This window comes from Schistocerca nitens, chromosome 9 (genome assembly GCF_023898315.1).
Source record: "Schistocerca nitens isolate TAMUIC-IGC-003100 chromosome 9, iqSchNite1.1, whole genome shotgun sequence".
Classification (NCBI taxonomy): Eukaryota; Metazoa; Arthropoda; class Insecta; order Orthoptera; family Acrididae; genus Schistocerca; species Schistocerca nitens.
The window spans coordinates 341,120,622-341,144,617 of record NC_064622.1 but is presented as its reverse complement, the minus strand read 5'-3'; the positions used below and the strand labels follow the sequence as shown (position 1 = coordinate 341,144,617).

Below are 23,996 nucleotides of genomic sequence, written 5' to 3'. Positions count from 1 at the left end.
CAGTAAGTGTGGTAGTCTTAGTGTTAGCCTTAACACATATTGTTAGCAGTTACAAATGGATGAAGCTTATGTATTTTTTTTTCATTTTACTGTCCACAGTTAGCTATTTTGTTGCCAGAAATTTGTATAATTTTAATAGATAACTAATGATACTGTCAGAGTTCAAGTAATTGGAAGAGAAAAATCAATCAATTTCTGTAAAGCAGCCATACTCATGGCTGGCATAGAATTAATGAGTATTGTAGCTATTATTTATGACAGGTAGACTTGCATAGAGTCCACGTACTCACACTGAACTATAAATTTCATTACAAATATGAACTACTGTAACACCACAAATGCCATTAAGGATCTGGTAGGAAGCAGGAGAGATAATGTTTTAAAAAATGAATAGTTTTTACAAATAATTTGGAGCATAATTTATTTATAATTATATTGATATCTTTGGTTACACTGCAGAGGAAGTCAATATGACTACTGACTAAATAAACAAATCTGTAACTCTGGAGCAATAACTCCTCACATTTGGTGAAGGCTAATCAGGTGATCTTAAATTAATTGTGTCACTGGGATTGTGATTTACAGGTAGACCGTTTACATACAATTTCAGAATTACTCATCCCAATCAATTGTTCTCATTCAGTTTTCAGTATATAATCCGAATTTACTCAGATTACTCCTGTTATATTAAATCGTCCAATACAAAATAGCATTCATGCTTTATTACTGCCTTCAAAAAGACTCTTGAGATCACAATAGTATGGCAATTATTGACTTGACAATACTGGGGTATTATAATACTGAAACTACACACCAAAACAACTTGAATGTTACGAGGTACCAACAGACAGCATCTAGATGTAGAATGTCCTGGTTTGTGTAGTGTCACCTCAGTGCTTCCTAAATTTCACTGCATCTGTAATGCAGAATTTCAGAAAATGTGCAAGAGGTAGAAATAGACTCACAGCCTGAATGTTGTAGGTGTGCCCATAACAAGGCAAATTATACATAAAGGTATTATTAAATACTCTTGTTTCAGTATAAATGAATTAAACTGAAGGGGAAACTATGGAAAATGAAAACTTTCATTGTCCATTTATGTGGCATTCATAGTAATCATTTTCTGAGAAGGGACAGACAGATCCTTCATAGAGTTTATTAATTTTCTGAGACCTAATGTTCAAAGAAAAATGTAGTAACATCGTAAGATAAGAACAGAATGTGGGTAGAAGAGAAATGTTCTAGGAGCATGTTAACAACTAAAAAAAAATTCAGTTGTACACAGTACCAGAAGTAAAAGTTTTTGCCAAAGGAAAAGTAGAGATGTTGAAATTGCTTGAGAGAAACTGATTAAACTTAAGTAAACCCCTTCAACACTGAAAATATCTGAATAAATACAAGAAGACTTCAAAATTAAAAATAAGTGTGAAACCACAATTATACTACACCACGGGCTGCGCACACTCACACACACACACACACACACACATACATACATCACGAATCTCAGAAATAGATCAATAATATTGACTAACATAAGCCTCTTGTTAATACACGTAGCTGCATTATTTCACTGGTGTTGCATTTGTGTTCACGAAGATGTGACGTCAGTGCCAATCATCTCTGATCATTTGTGCGCCTTTCTCAGCAACCATGACAATAGGTGCATTAATGTTGCCTGAGGGAACATGTGGCATTATAGAGGCATCTACAACACGCAGGTCTTTTATTCCTACTACCCTGAGTTGGGGATCAACGACAGTGTTAGGATTGTACGGGTCACCCATTTGGCACGTTCCCACCTGGTGATTCTCAGGGCCTGTGTAGCGTTTTACAGCACAAGCCCAAAAGTCATCTGATCCTGCCACATATCTTTCACAGCCCTGGGTCAGTTCAGGTGTAAGATTGGCACCCAGCTCTCTCATGGCTGGTGTTCTGACGAATTCAAGCACAAATCTGCAAGAAAACGGAGTCCCATTGAATTTACAATATTAGTTATGAAAATAGCATGAATTATCAGAACAGCACACAAAAAATAAATTAACACTTAAAGGCAACCACTTTCTTTTTTAGGTTGCCGTGCACTAATGATGTGCTAATTTGTCACTAATATGATTTGGGGGAAAAGTAAGTACAGAATAAAAAAAATATGGTGGTCTCAAAACACCCTGAGGATTGAATGACAGAAGGATAAGAACCTATGAATGAAAAAGAGAAGAAAAAAAATATGGAGATTCCTTGTTACACAAGATATCTGTTAAGCAGATGCTACAGACACATGGTTAAAATAGAACAAAGGGAAGCAAAACTGTTGCTTATGGGTGATATTATCACCAATGTGGTTCAAAGTCAAACTGAAGTTGTTCTGCATCGTCTGGCAGAAATTAGACAAAATAATGTGAACAGACTGATTCGAACATGCAGTTTCACATTTTTTTTTTCTGTAATGCAAAGACACTGTCCTTTGTTGTCATCTTTGGAGGTGTTTCGGGTTACCAGTAAGTTAAACTGCAAAGTCGATGAAACATTTGTAGGTTATCATGTTCTTCCCATGAGAATGGTGTGACACTAAATCTTACAACATACAATGACCTATTTTCACCACTGAAAATAGCTGAATATAAGGATAAAGTAATACATCATCTCTGTCCTTAAAAAACACCATATTTTAATATTATTGAGCAGCCTTTATCTATATGGGGAGAACAATTATGCAACAGTTAGCACCCTCTCACATTGACGTCTTAGACTGGGTTCATACGATTTGATCTCCAAGGAAATTCTGGATGATGAAGGGGACCATGTACCATACTGGGTAGGTGTTAATATTGTTTTGTCCAACCCTGCAGCAAGTCCTTCTCCATGCATTTTATAACATCTGTTGCAGAGTAACAGATTACATGGTATTTAACACAAAACTATATAAACAAACATGATAAATGTTTCAGGTACATACCTGATGCCCTCAATCAGCACCTTGACATCAAATGTATCTCTGAAGTACTGGGCAAATATGCGTGGTGGCTGGAACGGGTCCTTGCTGCGTAGCTCTAAGTAACCACGACTCTCTGGTCGAAGCAGTGTGGGCACAATGTCTATGTATGCTGGAGGTGAGGAGCTGCTCACTACAGAAGAACCATTAGCCTGCTCACCAGCGAAGAATATCTGCACATCTGGCAGATTCGCGGGCATCTGAGGTGCGTACTTGGTTCGGATGAAGCCTGTCAGCTGCAAGCAAACCATCCATTCAGTCATACACACAAGAAGCTTGTGACTAAAAGTCTTACCATTTGGAAATTAATCTTTTCTGTACCAATCCATTCTCACTCTGCTCATAAACTCATCATTCTTCATGTTGTTTGTATCAGAAGGATTAGAGATAATTTGTTAGTATACTACTTCAAAGAAAGCAACAAACCTGTGACATTCCTGTGGAGGTTATTGGTCCTACTCTCTTCTTCACATATTCATGAAGTGTTCCATTGTTCAGCAGTGCTTCCTGCTTCCAGTTGTTCAGCTGGACCCTCATCTTGTATGAAACATGATTCTGGAGCCGTCTTCCAACACCAGGCAAGTGATGGATGACGGGTATCCCTAAAGAAATGAGTTAGATATTTAGTAACTCCATTCCTTGAACAACAGTGCTGAATTTTCTGTGAAATTTGCATGTGACTGGGCTGACTCAAGCCAAGCTATTAAATCATGTAAAGATACACAACAGCCACAGCATGTTATAAGGTTTATTTATCTGTCTCCTGAGGACAATGTAATTGAAGCAGAATAGACTGTGGACAACATTTCAGACCTGATTCTTTTGGTTCTACATGAATTTGTTCTCATTTAAAAAGCCTTGACCTAAGACAATAAGTCTAAATAGTACAAGGAAAATTTTAGTAATCACACCTGGAAAACCTCAGGATTTCCATTCAGACATTTCAGTCTGTAAATGTCATGAAGGAAATCTTGAGGCAGAAGCATTCAGTACAGGCTTCTATTTTGAAGTATACTAAGAACAATTTATGATTAATGCTAACATATAAATGACAGTTTGAGAAGGAGTTACTCAGTGTTTGATTTTTCAAATTATATACATAGACATGCACATAATTGTTTTATTATTAGGGCCAGTTGTATGTTTATGGTGATTTTTTACTACACTATTGTTGTGTGTCCTGTAACTGAATCAAATGATTTAGATTATGTACATTACATGACTAATAAACCACAATTTAGATAATGTATGGTTACAGCGGAACTGAACTCCAGTGCACTTTACTATTAAGATGTGACAGTTCCTCAACGAACAAAGATGCGGCTACTGCATTGGGCATGCTTTAGCAACACCTCCAGTCTCACTGAAAGGTACAGCATGAAGCCTAGACCTTACCACACCAGACAGATTATTATGGGGAATAATCAGTGTCAGTACAAGACTAATGAATAATTGCACAATGTAGTTGAAGAGGACTTGTGAAACTAAGTCATAAGTCCTGAGATGTTACGTAAGATGTCAAGGAAGACATAGAAACACTTAGATCTCTGCATAACACATAATGGCGCAAATACCAATTCTCTGGATACCTAGTTTTTATAAGTAAATACTCTAATATGCAGTACAAAATGCAGTACAATACATCAGGGGACTTCCCATACATGTCGTCCGTGACACACTGAATACTACAGTTCATTAAGGATCAGCAGCTACCATTTTCAATGCGGTTGATGTTAGATGTAATTACCTATGGGAGTTTATGATTGCTTTTCAAAATCTGCAATAAACGCTATTGAAACTTCCCATCCTTTCATTTAATGTAACGGTATTGTGCTTGTGTTGTTGATGATGAGAGAGAAAGGTGAGACTAATAAACAGTGAATGTAGCTCGTTGCTGAATAACGACTTAATAGATGAACTCAGTGGACAGACTACCACGAAACTTCAGATTCCCGTGGGGACATTTGTAATTTAATCCAAAATTTTATCACAGAGACTGGTGATAAGAAATGGGATAAACTCTCTTCTCCTTTCCTAGCTTGCCAAATAGTGGGGACGAAAATTTTTTTACTACCAGCATCCGAAACCACTACCTCTGGATCAAGCACTGTCACTCTAATGTACTTTTTTGAATCCAACAAGGGTTACAGGGATACTGAGTGTCACGCCTAGCAAATGGAAAGCACGGCCGATTCCAGGACGAAGTCACTCATGACCATAAGTTTCACTGCAGAGTTAGGTCACTGTTAGCTGTGTTTTTGTACCACATCTTGTTGACATACCGACTTTCTGCAAATGCTCCTTAGGACCGATTCCAGACAGGAGGAGGATCTGCGGCGATGCGACAGTTCCAGCGCTGAGGATGACCTCTTTGGCGGCCATGAGTCGTCGTGTCTTGCCCTTTCGCATATACTCCACGCCTGTGGCCCGCTTTGACTGTGGGTCTACCAGTACACGGGTCACCTATAACAGACAAAAACATCCCACTCTGGCTGCTCACTTTTGTCCTTCTCTTTCAGTAATGTCAACATCATGACACACAGAGTATTGACGTATTTTTAATCAGAATTTGGATTGGAGGCATTGAAACATCACATAAGAGACAAGTAATGATTTACTTGAATAAATACAGCAATCAACCATTTTGAAAGTAGCTTTGTGTGCTTGGCGTATGTAACTGCTGAGGGTTGGGTTGGTTTGGGGGAAGAGACCAAACAGCGAGGTCATCGGTCTCATCGGATTAGGGAAGGATGGGGAAGGAAGTCGGCCGTCCCCTTTCAAAGGAACCATCCCGGCATTTGCCTGGAGCGATTTAGGGAAATCACGGAAACCCTAAATCAGGACGGTCGGACACGGGATTGAACCGTCGTCCACCCGAATGCGAGTCCAGTGTGCTAACCACTGCGCCACCTCGCTCGCTGTAACTGCAGACATTGGGATAATCTGAGATACGGCAGTCATCAAATGCCACAAATATCGCCGGTTGCTTCATGTTACATTGGACGTCGGTCGTTTAGTGTTCAGCTTTTAAATTTCTCCCTCAACTGAACTGAGAAACCAGCGAAACCGCCAGCCGAGATATGTGCAAGGTTCTAGTACAATGCCAGGGAAGTGTTACGTGCACTGACTTCGAGCGCTTCACACTTGCGTACAAATTCAGATACCTATAAATTGGCCTACATTCTTCTTTTACCACACAGTTTTGTTTATTTTGCGAAAATCAGTGTGCTCGCCAAGCAAAACCAGTCGTGTCTGAATACCACAGCATTGCATTGCGCTATAACTAGTCAAGTTGTATTCAGTGTCGACCCTGTCTACTGGTTATTAGTGCAAAAGAACAATAACAACATTCCTAGGTCAAGCACGTTCTCTCGTATTTTCTCAAGTGGAAACGCTTGTTCGTAGGTACAATCGAGTGGGAGTAAACACTGGCCGCTAGCGAATTTGTCTGTGAATGCTCGTTCGCTTCCATTCCCTCCGGTGTAAAATTTCCGGTTGGCTGCGTTTGGTCAACAATCGAAACAGTGAACTTTCTTTCACACACTCTGTAGTTCTTATCCAAGAGTGTGGACGTGCAGCATTGGAGCTGCCGCAGTTGACCGCCTGTGCCTCACAGAACACCAAAATGTATGTGCAAGGCCCATATTAGAACGGGGATACAGAACGGTAGAAGTGCTCCTAATGGCTTGGCAGGGAACTTCGATTACGGGAAAATGTACGCAAATATCCGCATTCTCGCTTTACGAAATACGAGTATTAGATGATAATATTTACAGTATTATGAAAAAAATTGATTTTTACCACATAGAGGAGACGCTGAGCCGCAGAAAGGCAAACGAAAAGACTGCTATACATTTAAGCTTTCGGCCACACACACACACACACACACACACACACACACGACCACTGTGAACTGCAGTTTCAGTCGGTGGTAAAGCCATGCAAAATTTTGTAACTGATATGGTGGCCAGCCTTTGACTGTAAAATTACTTATCTGTAAAACCCAATAATGCAATTTCGACCATGTGGCCATTTGCTGGTGGACATAATTGCGCTTTAGCACTTGTAAAAACCTGATAATCATCTGACACGACACAGAAGCTGGTTTCATCGCATTGTGTACCTGATTACGACTTTTTATGTCTATCTCACTCTTTCAATTGCACTGTGGTTGTGTTTAATTTACGCTCGCATCCGTAATACTGGGTGAGGTAAATAATTCCATATTTACTTTTGCTTCACGTACAACAAAAGATGGTTTTGTCGCACGACGTTCTGTGTACTCATGTATACTAGAAATATCCGTGTTTGCGTAACTATTGTTCAATTTTTAGAATTTGCGAGGACGAATGTTCTAGTCACAACATCCATACTCTGTAAACCACTATGAACTGCATGACACTCAGTGGCAAGAAATAACAAAATGGCTCTGAGCACTATGCGACTTAACATCTATGTTCATCGGTCTCCTAGATCTTAGAACTACTTAAACCTAACTAACCTAAGGGCATCGCACACATATCCATGCCCGAGGCAGGATTAGAACCTGCGACCGTAATGGTAGCGCGGTTCCAGACTGTAGTGCCTAGAACCGCTCGGCCACCCCGGCCGGCAAGAAATAACGCCAAGGAAACACAAGTTACACACTCATTCCATGACTAGATGTACGTTCAGTATAATTTCTGCCAAAAGCTGCCAACGTCGAGTTCTCCCTTAAATGCAGGAAGATCTGCAGCGGATAGGCACTTGGTGCAGGGAGTGGCAACTGTCCCTTAACATAGACAAATGTAATGTATTGCGAATACATAGAAAGAAGGATCCTTTATTGTATGATTATATGATAGCCGAACAAACACTGGTAGCAGTTACCTCTGTAAAATATCTGGGAGTATGCGTGCGGAACGATTTGAAGTGGAATGATCATATAAAATTAATTGTTGGTAAGGCGGGCACCAGGTTGAGATTCATTGGGAGAGTGCTTAGAAAATGTAGTCCATCAACAAAGGAGATGGCTTACAAAACACTCGTTCGACCTATACTTGAGTATTGCTCATCAGTGTGGGATCCGTACCAGATCGGGTTGACGGAGGAGATAGAGAAGATCCAAAGAAGAGCGGCGCGTTTCGTCACAGGGTTATTTGGTAACCGCGATAGCGTTACGGAGATGTTTAATAAACTCAAGTGGCAGACTCTGCAAGAGAGGCGCTCTGCATCGCGGTGTAGCTTGCTGTCCAGGTTTCGAGAGGGTGCGTTTCTGGATGAGGTATCGAATATATTGCTTCCCCCTACTTATACCTCCCGAGGAGATCACGAATCTAAAATTAGAGAGATTAGAGCGCGCACGGAGGCTTTCAGACAGTCGTTCTTCCCGCGAACCATACGCGACTGGAACAGGAAAGGGAGGTAATGACAGTGGCACGTAAAGTGCCCTCCGCCACACACCGTTGGGTGGCTTGCGGAGTATAAATGTAGATGTAGATGTAGAAATGCGAGAAAGTACGAAAAATGTATGTGAACGGAAATAAAGTAGAATACGAGCAATATGCTTACAATACATTTAAATCGAACAGTTTGCACATTGGTTCGCAGGCAGGAACGAATGTTCACAAAACACTATGCGATGAAACCAGCTTCTGTTTTATATGAAACAAAACAAATATGGAATAATTTACTTCATCCAATGTTACGGATGCTTGGAAAAGTCAAGCTGAATACGAGCAACATATTCACAATGCAATTCAGAGTGCAGTATGCACATAAACTCGTAATCAGCAACATTTACGTGGATACTCTGCTTAAGTGCCTGGCAGAGGGTTCGTCGAACCACCTTCGCAATTTTCTTTTATTCCAATCTCATACAGCGCGTGGAAAGGTCGAACACCTATATCTTTCCGCGCAGGCTCTGATTTCCCTTATTTTTTCATGGTGATCGTTTCTCCCTATGTAGGTCGGTGTCATCAAAATATTTTCGCATTCGGAGGGGAAAGTTGGTGATTGGAATTTGGTGAGAAGATTTCTCCGCAATGAAAAACGCATTTGTTTTAACGATGTCCATCCCAAATCCTGTATCATTTCAGTGACACTCTTTCCGCGATTTCGCGATAATACAAAACGTGCTGCCCTTCTTTGAACTTTTTCAATATAATCTGTCAATCCTATCTGGTAAGGATTCCACATTACGCACCAATATTCTAGAAGAGGATAGACAAGCGTAGTGCTGGCAGTCTGCTTAGTAGATCTGTTAGATTTTCTAAGAGTCCTGCCAATAAAACGCAATCTTTGGTTAGCCTTCCTCACAATATTTTCTATGTATTCCTTCCAATTTAAGTTGTTTGTAATTGTAATTCCTAGGTATTAAGTGGAATTTACGGCCTTTAGATTTGACTGATTTATCGTGTAATTGAAGTTTACCGGATTCCTTTTAGCACTCATGTGGATGACCCCAAATTTTTCGTTGTTTAGGGTTAATTGCAAATTTTCTTACCTTACAGATATCGTTTCTAAATCGTTTTGCAATTTGTTTTGATCTTCTGATGACTACTAGTCGACAAACGACAGCTTCAACTCCAAACATAAGACGGCTGGCCAGATTGTCTCCCAAATCGTTTATATAGATAAGTAATAGCAAAGGGCCTATAACACTACCTTGGGGAACGCCAGAAGTCACTTCTGTTTTACTCGATGATTTTCCGTCAATTACTACGAACTGTGATCTCTCTGACAGGAAATCACAAATCCAGTCACGTAACTGAGACGCTATTCCATAAGCACGCAATTTCACTACAGGCAGCTTGTATGGTACAGTGTCAAAAGCCTTACGGAAATCCGGAATTTGAAATCCATTGTCAATAGCGCTCAAGACTTCATACGAATAAAGAGCTTGTTGTTTCACAAGAACGATGTTTTCTAAATGCGTGTTGATTGTGTGCCAATTGACAGTTTTCTTCGAGGTAATTCATAATGTTTGAACACAATATATGTTCCAAAATCCTGCTGCGTATCGACGTTAATGATATGGGCCTGTAGTTCAGTGGGTTACTCCTACTACCTTTCTTGAATACTGGTGTAACCTGTGCAACTTTCCAGTCTTTGGGCACCGATCTTTCGTCGAGCGAACCGTTGTATATGATTGTTAAGTATTGAACTAATGCATCAGCATACTCTGAAAGGAATCTAATTGGTATATAGTCTGGACCGGAAGACTTGCTTTTATTAAATGATTTAAGTTGCTTTACTACTCCAAGGATATTTACTTCTACGTTACTCATGTTGGCAGCTGTTCTCGATTCGAAGTCTGGAATATTTACTTCGTCTTATTTTGGGAAGGCATTTCGGAAGGCTGTGTTTAGTGACTCTTCTTTGGCAGCCCTGTTTTCGATAGTATGTCCACTGCTATCGCTCAGAGAAGGCATTGATTGTGTTTTGCCGCTAGCATACTTCACTTACGACCAGAATCTCTTTGGATATTCTGCCAGATTTCGAGACAAAGTTTCGTTGTGGAAACTATTATAAGCATCTCGCATTGAAGTCCGCGCTAAATTTCGAGCCTCTGTAAAAGATCGCCACTCTTGCTTTGTTTTGGAGGAAACCAAAACAAATATGGAATACTTTAATCGTCAAGGAAATTCTGGTCTTACGTAAAATCGGTAAGCGGGTCGAAGGCTTCCATCCAGTCACTCACTGATCAGTCTGGCCTGGCAACGGAAGACAGCAAACGAAAGCTGAAATTTTAAATTTAGCATTTGAGAAATCTTTCACGCAGGAGGATCGTACAAACATACCGTCGTTTGAGTCTCGTACAGATTCCCGTATGGAGGACATAGTGATAGACATCCCTGGGATTGTGAAGCAGCTGAGTGGGTTGAAAATAAATAAATTGCCAGGTCCTGATGGGATTCCAATTCGGTTTTACAGGGCATTGGCTCCTTACTTAGCTTGCATTCATCGCGAATCTCTTGCCCAACCTAAAGTCCCGAGCGACTGGAAAAAAGCGCAGGTGACACCTGTATATAAGAGGGGACGGATCCTCAAAATTATAGACCAATATTCTTAGCATCGGTTTGTTTCAGGATTCTCGAACATATTCTCAGTTCGAATATAATGAATTTCCTTGAGACAGAGAAGTTGCTGTCCATGCATCAGCACGGCTTTAGAAAGCATCGCTCCTGCGAAAGGCAACTCGCCCTTTTTTCACATGATATCTTGCAAACTGCAGATGAAGGGTATGAGACGGATGCCATAGTCCTTGACTTCCGGAAAGCGTTTGACTCGGTGCCCCACTGCAGACTCCTAACTAAGGTACGAGCATATGGGATTGGTTCCCAAATATGTGTGTGGCTCGAAGACTTCTTAAGTAATAGAATCCAGTACGTTGTCCTCGATGGTGAGTGTTCATCGGAGGTGAGGGTATCATCTGGAGTGCCCCAGGGAAGTGTGGTAGGTCTATCTACATAAATGATCTTTTGGATACGGTGGATAGCAATGTGCGGCTGTTTGCTAATGATGCTGTGGTGTTCGGGAAGGTGTCGTCATTGAGTGACTGCAAGATGACTTGGACAGGATTTGTGATTGGTGTAAAGAATGGCAGCTAACTCTAAATGTAGACAAATGTAAATTAATGCAGATGAATAGGAAAAAGAATCCCGTAATGTTTGAATACTCCATTAGTAGTGTAGCGCTTGACACAGTCACGTCGATTAAATATTTGGGCGTAACGTTGCAGAGCGATATGAGGTGGGACAAGCATGTAATGGCAGTTGTGGGGAAGGCGGATAATCGTCTTCGGTTCGTTGATAGAATTTTGGGAAGATGTAGTTCATCTGTAAAGGAGACCGCTTATAAAACACTAATACGACCTATTCTTGAGTACTGCTCGAGCGTTTGGGATCTCTATCAGGTCGGATTGAGGGAGGACATAGAAGCAATTCAGAGGCGGGCTGCTAGATTTGTTACTGGTAGGTTTGATCACCACGCGAGTGTTACGGAAATGCTTCAGGAACTCGGGTGGGAGTTTCTGGAGGAAAGGGGGCGTTCTTTTCGTGAATCGCTACTGAGGAAATTTAGAGAACGAGCATTTGAGACTGACTGACCACAAAGATAAGATAAGAGAGATTAGGGCTCGTACAGAGGCATACAGGCAGTCATTTTTCCCTCGTTCTGTTTGGGAGTGGGAGAGAAGATGCTAGTTGTGGTACGAGGTACCCTCCGCCACGCACCGTATGGTGGATTGCGGAGTATGTATGGAGATGTAGATGTAGAAACCGAAATGACGGGTTGATGACCTTGCAGCGCTCCATGTGGCCTGGCGGCGAACCAAGGTAGTGTTACCGGACGTCCCTATAGGAATTTCGACCGCGTGCTAATCGTGCGCGCCAGACTGCGACTGACCTGAGCCCTGGTGACGATGCTGAGGTTGGGTCGGCGCGCGGAGCCGCCGCAGAACTGTCGCAGCAGGCTGGAGCGGGCGCCGAGCACGGTGGTGGCCTGCGCGGGCGTGAAGCCCAGCTGGCCGGAGGCGCCGTTGGGGTCGTGGCCGACGCGCTGGCCCAGCTGCGACGCGGCGCGCAGCATTTGGTCCACCAGCCGCGGCTGCCAGTTGAAGCGCTGCACCGTCATCGGGCCGTCCGTGCCGTGCAGCGACGGCTGCGGGGAACAGACAACAAACACTAAATAAAGGCGCGTTGTTCCTTTATCACCGGCAGCCATAAAGACCATAAGTTAACCACTGTTGTGATGTGCCATGCAATCCAACTAAGGCGCCGGCGGGTTAATACCTGGCAAAGCGACTGGGACTCATCTGATAGGGGTCGGCGAGCCTCCGAAATCTTCCCAAACACCTGATAAAGGCTAAATAAAGCTACACGGGGCACGGTTTATGTGCAGACTGGGCACAGCCGTTATCCACAGCACCTATCTAGTCCAACGCTGACAGGTAGGAGTATGTGACTGCAGAATGGTTGGCAGTGCAGAACACATTTCACTCAAGTGTTCATTGTACAATCTACATAGACCAGAGACAATACAAGAACACCAATTAAAAGTAATTACTAAGGATCCAGAATTGTAAGTCAAGCATACCCTAGGGCAAGGGGCAGCCATGGTTCCCTCCTCCCCTTTCCCCCGCCCCCTTAGCTCTCATGGAAAGCAAAATTATGCAGGTTTGTGACAGGGCCGGAACTGGAGGTTTTTATGGCTACTTACTCATACAAATCGTTTTTCTTCCAAAAATGGTTCAAATGGCTCTGAGCACTATGGGACTCAACATCTGTGGTCATCAGTCCCCTAGAACTTAGAACTACTTAAACCTAACTAACCTAAGGACATCACACACATCCATGCCCGAGGCAGGATTCGAACCTGCGACCGTAGCGGTCACGCGGTTCCAGACTGACGCGCCTAGAACCGCTAGGCCAGACCGGCCGGAGTTTTTCTTCCAAAACATTAAAAATACTCTATACCCTCAGGTCTGGCCTCCCTAGAAACTGTTTCATGGATGCTCCTGGTTGTGGGAGACTGAACAGCGTGGCAATTTCGCCTGAGTTGTGCAATAATACTTTAACAGACATCAGGCAAATCCGGAAAACAAACTTGGTGCAAGCAACACACGCAGTGAGTGAGTGTCAGTGAAAGTGAAAGTAGGACTGACGCCAATGATGGAGGAATCAGGCAGTCGCCATTGGTTTGCTGTCGATTCTGATGAGACCACCCCTAACACTGAACTGTCAATGTGCTTTGTGATTGTATGCTGTGCCATTAAATTTTTATCATAAGAGGCAAACGAGGTGAAAATCTCATTATAATTGTGTTTGAGAGGACTGTAGGAACCACTAGCTATTCCACTCGCTGAATAAGGAGAATAAACCATAGCTACAAGTACTTCCCAAATCTTCACTACTTCAGATGTGGAGGAAGGAGAAAAAAAATGAAGCCGTGGAATGTGCATACGACATATTTTCGGACTTCAGCTGTCCAGTGCAAGTCGTCTTATTTGACGTCACTCTGGCGACTTGTGTGTCGATGATGAAATGGTGATAAGGACAACGCAACACCCCATTCCCTGAGAGGAGAAAATTTCCGATCCGACCGGGAATCCAACCTGGGCCTGTCGCATGGCATTCACTTGTGCTGATTCCTCAGCTATGGAGATTTATTTTGAGGTAATTTTGGCGAACAGCTTCTCAGGGCATCATGTCACACAATGTGTTGTTTAGCAATGTCGGTTGCTATGTTACATTTTTTATCCCTTTTTTGTTTTATCGGTTTCCTTCTAGTAGTATGTGGTCGTCTTTTTTGGTTGAGCCATTCTTTATGCAACTATTCCTTTTTGTGGTACTATAGTGAAAAATTATTGACTTTGAACGTCTGTGGTCTAGAATTATTCTTAACCCGTTAATACGTTCATTTGCAGAGTGGCTTGCTGACAAGCTACTCGAGATATACGTTAATGTACTGGTCTCAGCTGTCGAGCCGGTCTCTCCTACTCTGTAGTGTCCGTTCACGGCGTAGCTTCCACCGCTACTGCTGCCCCCACCCCTAGCGCGGCGCATGCGCAGGTAGGGGCCAAGTTACTTTGTGCGCACTGAACGAAATAGGCTCTGCCGTGCACTATTCAGTGGCTCGGGGAATACATGTGCAGGAGCGTCGTGTACGGATACTCACGTCTACGAAGTCACTGCGCCTCTTGACGTCGAGGTTGTCCTCGGAGCGCAGGAAGTAGGGCAGCACATCCTTCCAGGACCAGCTGCGGCAGCCCGACTGCGCCCACCGGTCGTAGTCCCAGGGGTGTCCTCGCATGTACATCATGCCGTGCAGCACGCTCGTGCCTCCCACCACGCGCCCTGGATGTGTGACACCACAGTGAGATTACTTTGGACACCCAAGGTGACAAGGCACTCAAAGATATACACTACTGGCCATTAAAATTGCTACACCAAGAAGAAATGCAGATGGTAAACGGGTATTCATTGGACAAATATATTATACTATAACTGACATGTGATTATATTTTCACGCAATTTGGGTGCATAGATCCTGAGATATCAGTACCCAGAACAACCACCTCTGGCCGTAATAACGGCCTTGATACACCTGGGCATTCAGCAAAACAGAGCTTGGATGGCGTGTACCGGTACAGCTGCCCGTGCAGCTTCAACACGATACCACAGTTCATCAAGAGTAGTGACTGGCGTATTGTGACGAGCCAGTTGCTCGACCACCATTGACCAGACGTTTTCAATTGGTGAGAATGTGCTGGCCAGGGCAGCAGTCGAACATTTTTTGTATCCAGAAGAGCCCGCACAGGAACTGCAACATGCGGTCGTGCATTATCCGGCTGAAAAATAGGGTTTCGCAGGAATCGAATGAATGGTAGAGCCACGGGTCGTAACACATCTGGAATGTAACGTCCACTGTTCAAAGTACCGTCAGTGCGAACAAGAGGTGACCGAGATGTGTAACCAATGGCACCCCATACCATCACACCGGGTGGTACGCCAGTATGGCGATGACGAATACACGCTTCTAATGTGCGTTCACCGCGATGTCGCCAAACACGGATGCCACCATCATGATGCTGTAAACAGAACCTGGATTCATCCGAAAAAATGACGTTTTGCCATTCGTGCACCCAGGTTCGTCGTTGAGTACACCATCGCAGGCGCTCCTGTCTGTGATGCAGCGTCAAGGGTAACCGCAGCCATGGTCTCCGTGCTGATAGTCCATGCTGCTGTAAACGACGTCGAACTGTTAGTGCAGATGGTTGTCTTGCAAACGTCCCCATCTGTTGACTCAGGGATCGAGACGTGGCTGCACAATCCGTTACAGCCATGCGGATAAGATGCCTGTCATTTCGACTGCTAGTGATACGAGGCCGTTGGGATCCAGCACGGCGTTCCATAGTACCCTCCAGAATCCACCGATTCCGTATTCTGCTAACGGTCATTGGATCTCGACCAACGCGAGCAGCAATGTCGCGATACGATAAACCGCAATCGCGATAGGCTACAATCCGACCTTTATCAAAGCCGGAAACGCGATGGTACGCATTTCTCCCCCTTACACGAGGCATCACAACAACGTTTCACCAGGCAACGCCGGTCAACTGCTGTTTGTGTATGAGAAATCGTTTGAAAGCTTTCCTTATGTCAGCATGTTGTAGGTGTCGCCACCGGCGGCAACCTTGTGTGAATGCTCTGAAAAGCTAATCGTTTGCATATCACAGCATCTACTTCCTGTCTGTTAAATTTCGTGTCTGTAGTACGTCATCTTCGTGGTGGAGCAATTTCAATGGCTAGTACTGTATTTACTATCAAAAACAGTCTTGATCACAATTTATTTATTACGGTGGCCGGTTTCGACCACTACTGTGGGCATCTTCAGACCTAGAAGTCGTACACAAAGCTTTAATTAGAGGGCTACATACATTAAAGAAAATAAATAAAGTTATAAAGCTGCCACATCTTTGGCGTTTATCCTCACCATGGCAACTACTAGTTTGCCTATCGACTTTACAACAACTTCAGTGGAAAGAAGTCTGCTGCCACATCTTTGGAACGGCGTCCACCATGGCAACCAGTGGTTCCAAATGGTTCACTAACAGGCCTTGAGAGGGCAACCCATGTACTGTCAAAACGTTGTTCATTTATCATACATGTTTAAATATTTTTAATGCTCCTTAATTGACAATAGCTGTCGAACAAGCTTAGTGTGTGTTTATTTGCTTTTCTTGACAATGTTTTTTTAACTAAGAAATTTTACATTGTTGTTCGACCTATAACCCATTGGTTAGTAATGACATAATTCCGTCAGAAGTGGGCGGAGCCTCCATTATATACAGGGTGAGTCACCTAACATTACCGCTGGATATACACTCCTGGAAATGGAAAAAAGAACACATTGACCCACCATACTTGCTCCGGACACTGCGAGAGGGCTGTACAAGCAATGATCACACGCACGGCACAGCGGACACACCAGGAACCGCGGTGTTGGCCGTCGAATGGCGCTAGCTGCGCAGCATTTGTGCACCGCCGCCGTCAGTGTCAGCCAGTTTGCCGTGGCATACGGAGCTCCATCGCAGTCTTTAACACTGCTAGCATGCCGTGACAGCGTTGACGTGAACCGTACGTGCAGTTGACGGACTTTGAGCGAGGGCGTATAGTGGGCATGCGGGAGGCCGGGTGGACGTACCGCCGAATTGCTCAACACGTGGGGCGTGAGGTCTCCACAGTACACCGATGTTGTCGCCAGTGGTCGGCGGAAGGTGCACGTGACCGTCGACCTGGGACCGGACCGCAGCGACGCACGGATGCACGCCAAGACCGTAGGATCGTACGCAGTGCCGTAGGGGACCGCACCGCCACTTCCCAGCAAATTAGGGACACTGTTGCTCCTGGGGTATCGGCGAGGACCATTCGCAACCGTCTCCATGAAGCTGGGCTACGGTCCCGCACACCGTTAGGCCGTCTTCCGCTCACGCCCCAACATCGTGCAGCCCGCCTCCAGTGGTGTCGCGACAGGCGTGAATGGAGGGACGAATGGAGACGTGTCGTCTTCAGCGATGAGAGTCGCTTCTGCCTTGGTGCCAATGATGGTCGTATGCATGTTTGGCGCCGTGCAGGTGAGCGCCACAATCAGGACTGCATACGACCGAGGCACACAGGGCCAACACCCGGCATCATGGTGTGGGGAGCGATCTCCTACACTGGCCGTACACCACTGGTGATCGTCGACGGGACACTGAATAGTGCACGGTACATCCAAACCGTCATCGAACCCATCGTTCTACCATTCCTAGACCGGCAAGGGAACTTGCTGTTCCAACAGGACAATGCACGTCCGCATGTATCCCGTGCCACCCAACGTGCTCTAGAAGGTGTAAGTCAACTACCCTGGCCAGCAAGATCTCCGGATCTGTCCCCCATTGAACATGTTTGGGACTGGATGAAGCGTCGTCTCACGCGGTCTGCACGTCCAGCACGAACGCTGGTCCAACTGAGGCGCCAGGTGGAAATGGCATGGCAAGCCGTTCCACAGGACTACATCCAGCTACTCTACGATCGTCTCCATGGGAGAATAGCAGCCTGCATTGCTGCGAAAGGTGGATATACACTGTACTAGTGCCGACATTGTGCATGCTCTGTTGCCTGTGTCTATGTGCCTGTGGTTCCGTCAGTGTGATCATGTGATGTATCTGACCCCAGGAATGTGTCAATAAAGTTTCCCCTTCCTGGGACAATGAATTCACGGTGTTCTTATTTCAATTTCCAGGAGTGTATTTCGTAAACCACATCAAATACTGACGAATCGATTCCACAGACCGAGCGTGAGGAGAGGGGCTAGTGTAATTGGTTAATACAAACCATAAAAAATTGCACGGAAGTATGTTTTTTAACACAAACCTTCGTTTTTTAAATGTAACCCCGTTAGTTTTGTTAGCACATCTGACCATATAAACAAATACGTAATCAGTGCCGTTTGTTGCATTGTAAAATGTTAATTACATCCTGAGATATTGTAACCTAAAGTTGACGCTTGAGTACCACTCCTCCGCTGTTCGATCGTGTGTATCGGAGAGCACCGAATTTCGTAGGGATCCAAAGGGAACGGCGATGGACCTTAGGTACAGAAGAGACTGGAACAGCACATTACGTCCACATGCTAACACCTTTTTATTGGTCTTTTTCACTGACGCACATGTACATTACCATGAGGGGTGAGGTACACGTACACACGTAGTTTCCGTTTTCAATTACGGAGTGGAATAGAGTGTGTCCCGACATGTCAGGCCAATAGATGTTCAATGTGGTGGCCATCATTTGCTGCACACAATTGCAATCTCTGGCGTAATGAATGTCGTACACGCCGCAGTACATCTGGTGTAATGTCGCCGCAGGCTGCCACAATACGTTGTTTCATATCCTCTCACATCACGGTACACATTCTCCTTTAACGTACCCCACAGAAAGAAGTCCAGAGGTGTAAGATCAGGAGAACGGGCTGGCCAATTTATACGTCCTCCACGTCCTATGAATCGCCCGTCGAACATCCTGTCAAGGATCAGCCTAGTGTTAATTGCGGAATGTGCAGGTGCACCATCATGCTGATACCACATACGTCGACGCGTTTCCCACTCACGCTTCACTCCATCACCACTCCATGAGCCACACATTGACACCTCAGTATGTGTCCTATAGTAATCTTGTACCATAAATTTTGTTGCTTCCTTAATTAAATATATTAACTCCTCATTAATCATTCGACCTACCAGTCTAATTCTCAACAAGCTTTCCTAACACTACATTTCAAAAGTTTCTATGCTCGTCATCACTGATTTGTTTATCGTTCATATTCTCCTTCGGCTGAAGGCTACACTCCAGACAAATACGAGGGTTGTTTTTTAAGTAAGGCCCTTTTTATTTTTTTTAAAAAAGATACAAATACTTTTTTAAAAAAACTTTTTTTTCTGATTCTACACACTTTTACCTATTTTTCTACATAGTTGCCTTGTTTATTTAAGCACTTGTCATACCGTACAACTAAGTTTTTAATTCCCTCTTCAAAGAATTCGGCCGCCTGCTCCGACAGCCAAGACTTCACGGCCGCTTTCACTTCATCGTCGTCATTGAAGCGCAGCCCGCCAAGATGGTGTTTCAGGTACCGGAAAAGGTGAAAATCGCTAGGAGCAAGGTCGGGGCTGTATGGTGCATGGTCCAAAACTTCCCAGCCAAAAGAATCAATCAAATCCCGAGTTTTTGAGAGGTGTGAGGCATAGCGTTATCGTGCAGGAGCAAAACTCCTTTTGTCAGCATGACGCGCCTTTTGTTTTAAATTGCTCTGCGGAGCTTCTTTAGAGTTGCACAGTAGGCATCTGAGTTGATTGTCGTTCCTCGTAGCATAAAGTCCACTAGCAAAACATCGCGCCGGTCCCAGAACACAGTTGCCATAATCTTGCGCTTTGACAGCGTCTGTTTGGCTTTCACCTTGACGGGTGAGGTTGTGTGTCGCCATTCCATCGATTGTCGCTTGCTTTCGGGAGTGATATGGGATACCCATGTTTCATCTCCAGTGACAATTTGACTCAACATGTCATCCCCTTCTTCCTCGTAACGAATCAAAAAGTCCAATGAAGTGGCAAATCTCTTCCCTTTGTGGTCCTCTGTGAGGAGTCTGGGTACCCCACCGAAAACACAGTTTCTTAAAGTTTAGGTTTTCAGACACAATTTTGTACAAAACCGATCTTGAAACTTGTGGAAATTCCAAAGAAAGAGTGGAAATTGTGAATCTTTTGTCCTCACGAATCTTTGTTTCGACTGCAGCCACCAAATCATCAGTGATCACAGAGGGCCGGCCTGAGCGTTCTTCGTCATGGACGTTTTGACGGCCATTTTTAAACTCTCTAACCCATTGACGCACTTTACCTTCACTCATTGCATTCAAGCCATAAACTTCTGTTAACTGACGATGAATTTCTGCAGCTGGTAGGCTTCTCGCGGTCAAAAAACGTATCACTGACCGTATCTCACACGCGGCGGGCGATTCAATAATCATAAACATTATAAAGTAGCACAGCGATGCGTACACGTCAGCTACAGAGCTGCAACTTGCATCAGTGTGAACGGGAAGGATGCCGGCAGTGGCGTGGTGGCTTGTTGCGGCGTCCGCGCGAACTACGGGACTATACACGCGAACGGCCCTTACTTAAAAAACAACCCTCGTACCTCTGGAAATGACCTCCTAACACTTAATTTTATATTCTGTATTCACAAATTTCTGCTTTTCAGGGACGTTTTTCTCCCAATTTCCAGTCTCAATTTTATATCCTTCCTACTTTGACCGTCGTCAGTTACTTTGCTGCCCACGCAACAACACTTAGCTACTGCTTTTCCTATTGTGATTCCCACTATATCACCTGATTTAATTAGAGTGCAGCCCAGTACTCTTGTTGATACTCATGTTACATCTTCTTTTCAAGATGTGAGCCATTCCATTTAACTGATCTTCGAATCAGATAGAATTACTATTTGATCGGGAAATTTCAAAGTTTTACTTTCTTGTCCCTGACATTTAATTCCTTTTCCAAATTTCTTCTCGGTTTCCTCTACAGCTTGCTCAATCTTCAAATTGAATAAAACTGGGTTTTGCATTCTCAAGCGCTGTGTCTGCCTTTAACATTCTTCGACTCTTATAACTGCAACTTGTGTCCTGTACAAGTTGTAGACACCCTCACACGGCATGATAACATTACAATTTCAATGAGTAATTAAGTAAGTGTTATTAGGAAGGAAGTGACTGCAATATTTTTGTTCTTGCGCGCACGGTGAAACTGCAAACGGCCTTGCCGCACTGGTAACGTCGGTTCCCGTCAGATGACCTAAGTTATGCGCTGTTGGGCTTGGATAACACTTGGATGGGTGACTGTCCTGTCTGCAGAGTGCTGTCGGCTAGCGGGGTGCAGTCGGTTCTTGTGAGAATAACTGAGGAGCTGCTTCATCGAGAAGTACCGGTTCCGGTCACGAAAACTGACAAAAGCTGGGATTATGGGAAAGCATCCAGTGATTCCTATCGCCTGAGGATAACACGGCGGTCGGTCGGTACGGTTGAGCCTTCCGAGGCCTGTTCGGAAGGAGAGTACGGTGAAAGTACTTAACTCTTTTGAAGGCGAAAATGATCAGAATCAGGCAGTCAGTGCCAGAAAGGGTCAGTTTCTGAGATACGAGGAAGGGTTGTGAAGAAGAGACTGAGGCAAGATAAATGCGACTCACCTCGCGGCCAGCGACAGGTGCTGGCGAGACAGCTGTTAGGGTCCTTCTCGAGCTCGTAGTTCCAGTCGAGCACGGTGCCCTCGTAGGCGTGGTAGAGGCTGGGGGCGGCGGCGGCGGCGGGGGCGGGAGGTCCCGCCTCCAGCAGCGTGACGCGGTGCCGGCCGTCCTCCGAGAGGCGGCACGCCAGCACGCTGCCCGCAGTGCCGGAACCCACCACCACGAAGTCCGTCTCCTGTGGACACGTCGCTATCTCAAGAAACGCTCCAGACAAATGGACACAACAAGGTACTACAACATTAGCCAGTACATTATCTCATCACAAGTATCCAGGGACCTATTACCAGAAATTAATGTGGGGTCTGTCCACCCTTGGCCTTTATGACTACTTGAACTCTGCTTGGGATTCGTTCAGTGAGGTGTCTGGATGTCTGTGGAGGATTGACAGACCAATCTTATTCAGAAGCTTAAACCAGAGACGGAAGTATTGTTGGACACTGGGGCTGGAGCGACGTCGACATTGTCACTGTTCTTGAAGGTGTTCCATTTGGTTCAGTTCGGGACCCTGGGCACAAAGACTTGCCTCACAGATGCTGCTTTATTGTTTTAGTTATGTCATGATCCGTAGATCATTTTTCCGATTATTTTATCGATATGATGTGGAACAAGTCAGATTACAAGATATGTACACACACATGAATAGTGCTAATATTAATATTACTGAAATTTTTAGTTCTACACATGCAATTACATTTAGATGTGCAATTTTTTTACCATTTTTTGCCGTTTTTACCGTTGTCCAAAAAAACGATTTTAAGCTAGACTTAAAACTTGATCTGCTACCTGCCAGACACTTTATGTTGTTGGGCAAATGATCAAAGATTTTTGTTGCTGAATAATGTACTCCTTTTTGAGTAACTGAGAGCTTCAATAACGGATAGGAAAGCTCATTTCTCCCCGCTAGTATTGTACGTATGAACATCACTGTTCTTTGTGAATTGAGGTGGATTATTTGTAACGAATTTTACTAGCGAATATACACTAATGGCCACTAAAATTGCTACACCAAGAAGAAATGCAGATGATAAACGGCCACCCTTGTAGCGCAATGGTCTTATCCTGGGACGACGTGTGTAACTTACGTTCTGAAGTCCCGACGTACTACAAAACGGTTGAAATAGCTCTAAGCGCTATGGGACTTAACATCTGAGGTCATCAGTCCCCTAGACTTAGAACTACTTTAACCTAACTAAACTAAGGACATCACACACATCCATGCCCGAGGCAGGATTCGAACCTGCGACCGCAGCAGCAGCGCTGTTCCGGACTGAAGCGCCTAGAATCGCTCGGCCACAGCGACCGGCCCGGACGTACTACAATCTTCTACGTATCGCGTACTACGGATCGCGAAGAAATGGTTAGAATAATTACAGCGTCTACAGAGGCAATTTGAGCAATCATTGCTGGCCGTGGTGGCCGAGCGGTTCTAGGCGCTTCAATCCGGAACCGCGAGACTGCTACGGTCGCAGGTTCGAATCCTGCCTCGTGCATGGATGTGTGCGATGTCCTTAGGTTAGTTAGGTTTAAGTAGTTCTAAGTTCTAGGTGACTGATGACCTCAGATGTTAAGTCCCATAGTGCTCAGAACCATTTGAACCATTTGAGCAATCATTCTTCCCGTCCTCCTTGCGCTATTAGGACGGGAGGAATCCTCTGTTACTTATATGGATATGGTGTATGTTCTTTCGGACATGTACCCGAACTCTTACGGGACTTGGTAAGAATGTCTTCCACGAGTAATGAATGTGTTGGGCAGGGACCCTACGAATATAGTGTGTGGACATATAAGGTGAGAATGTGGGTCTGCCGCGAGATAGTCCTTGCAGTCGCGCTGTCCTCTGCGCCCTCAGTGGCTCAGATGGATAGAGCGTCTGCCATGTAAGCAGGAGATCCCAGGTTCGAACCCCGGTCGGGGCACACATTTTCACATGTCCCCGTTGATATATATCAACGCCCGTCAGCAGCTGAAGATATTAATATGTAATTCTAATTCCTCGGTAAGTCGTTCAAAGGGAAGAAACCTGTGCCACGCACTCCACAGTGTTTTGCAGAGTGTAGATGTACATGTATGTGACGGTAATGCTCAGGCGCCGCAGAGCTGGCGAGCGACGAAAGACTTCCGTACGACCTTCAGGACTGCCAGCCGGTCGCTGTTGAGGTGTGATGCAACGGCGAGAGCGTTTGACC

At 44.5% G+C, this 23,996-nt stretch overlaps 1 protein-coding gene across 1 annotated transcript in view; it reads right to left on the bottom strand.

The window, feature by feature from the left end:
* Window positions 1-404: 404 nt before the first annotated feature.
* Window positions 405-23,996, bottom strand: part of LOC126203083 (glucose dehydrogenase [FAD, quinone]-like) — a 41,555-nt gene continuing 17,963 nt past the window's right edge. Inside the window, exons 3-9 of the mRNA XM_049937323.1 lie at window positions 21,754-21,985; window positions 14,651-14,829; window positions 12,380-12,634; window positions 5,275-5,455; window positions 3,419-3,594; window positions 2,957-3,228; window positions 405-1,956 (exon numbers count right to left, since the gene is read on the bottom strand). Of these exons, the coding sequence (XP_049793280.1) occupies window positions 1,608-1,956; window positions 2,957-3,228; window positions 3,419-3,594; window positions 5,275-5,455; window positions 12,380-12,634; window positions 14,651-14,829; window positions 21,754-21,985 (1,644 nt within the window). The 3' untranslated portion in view covers window positions 405-1,607. The remainder of the gene's footprint in view (window positions 1,957-2,956; window positions 3,229-3,418; window positions 3,595-5,274; window positions 5,456-12,379; window positions 12,635-14,650; window positions 14,830-21,753; window positions 21,986-23,996) is intronic.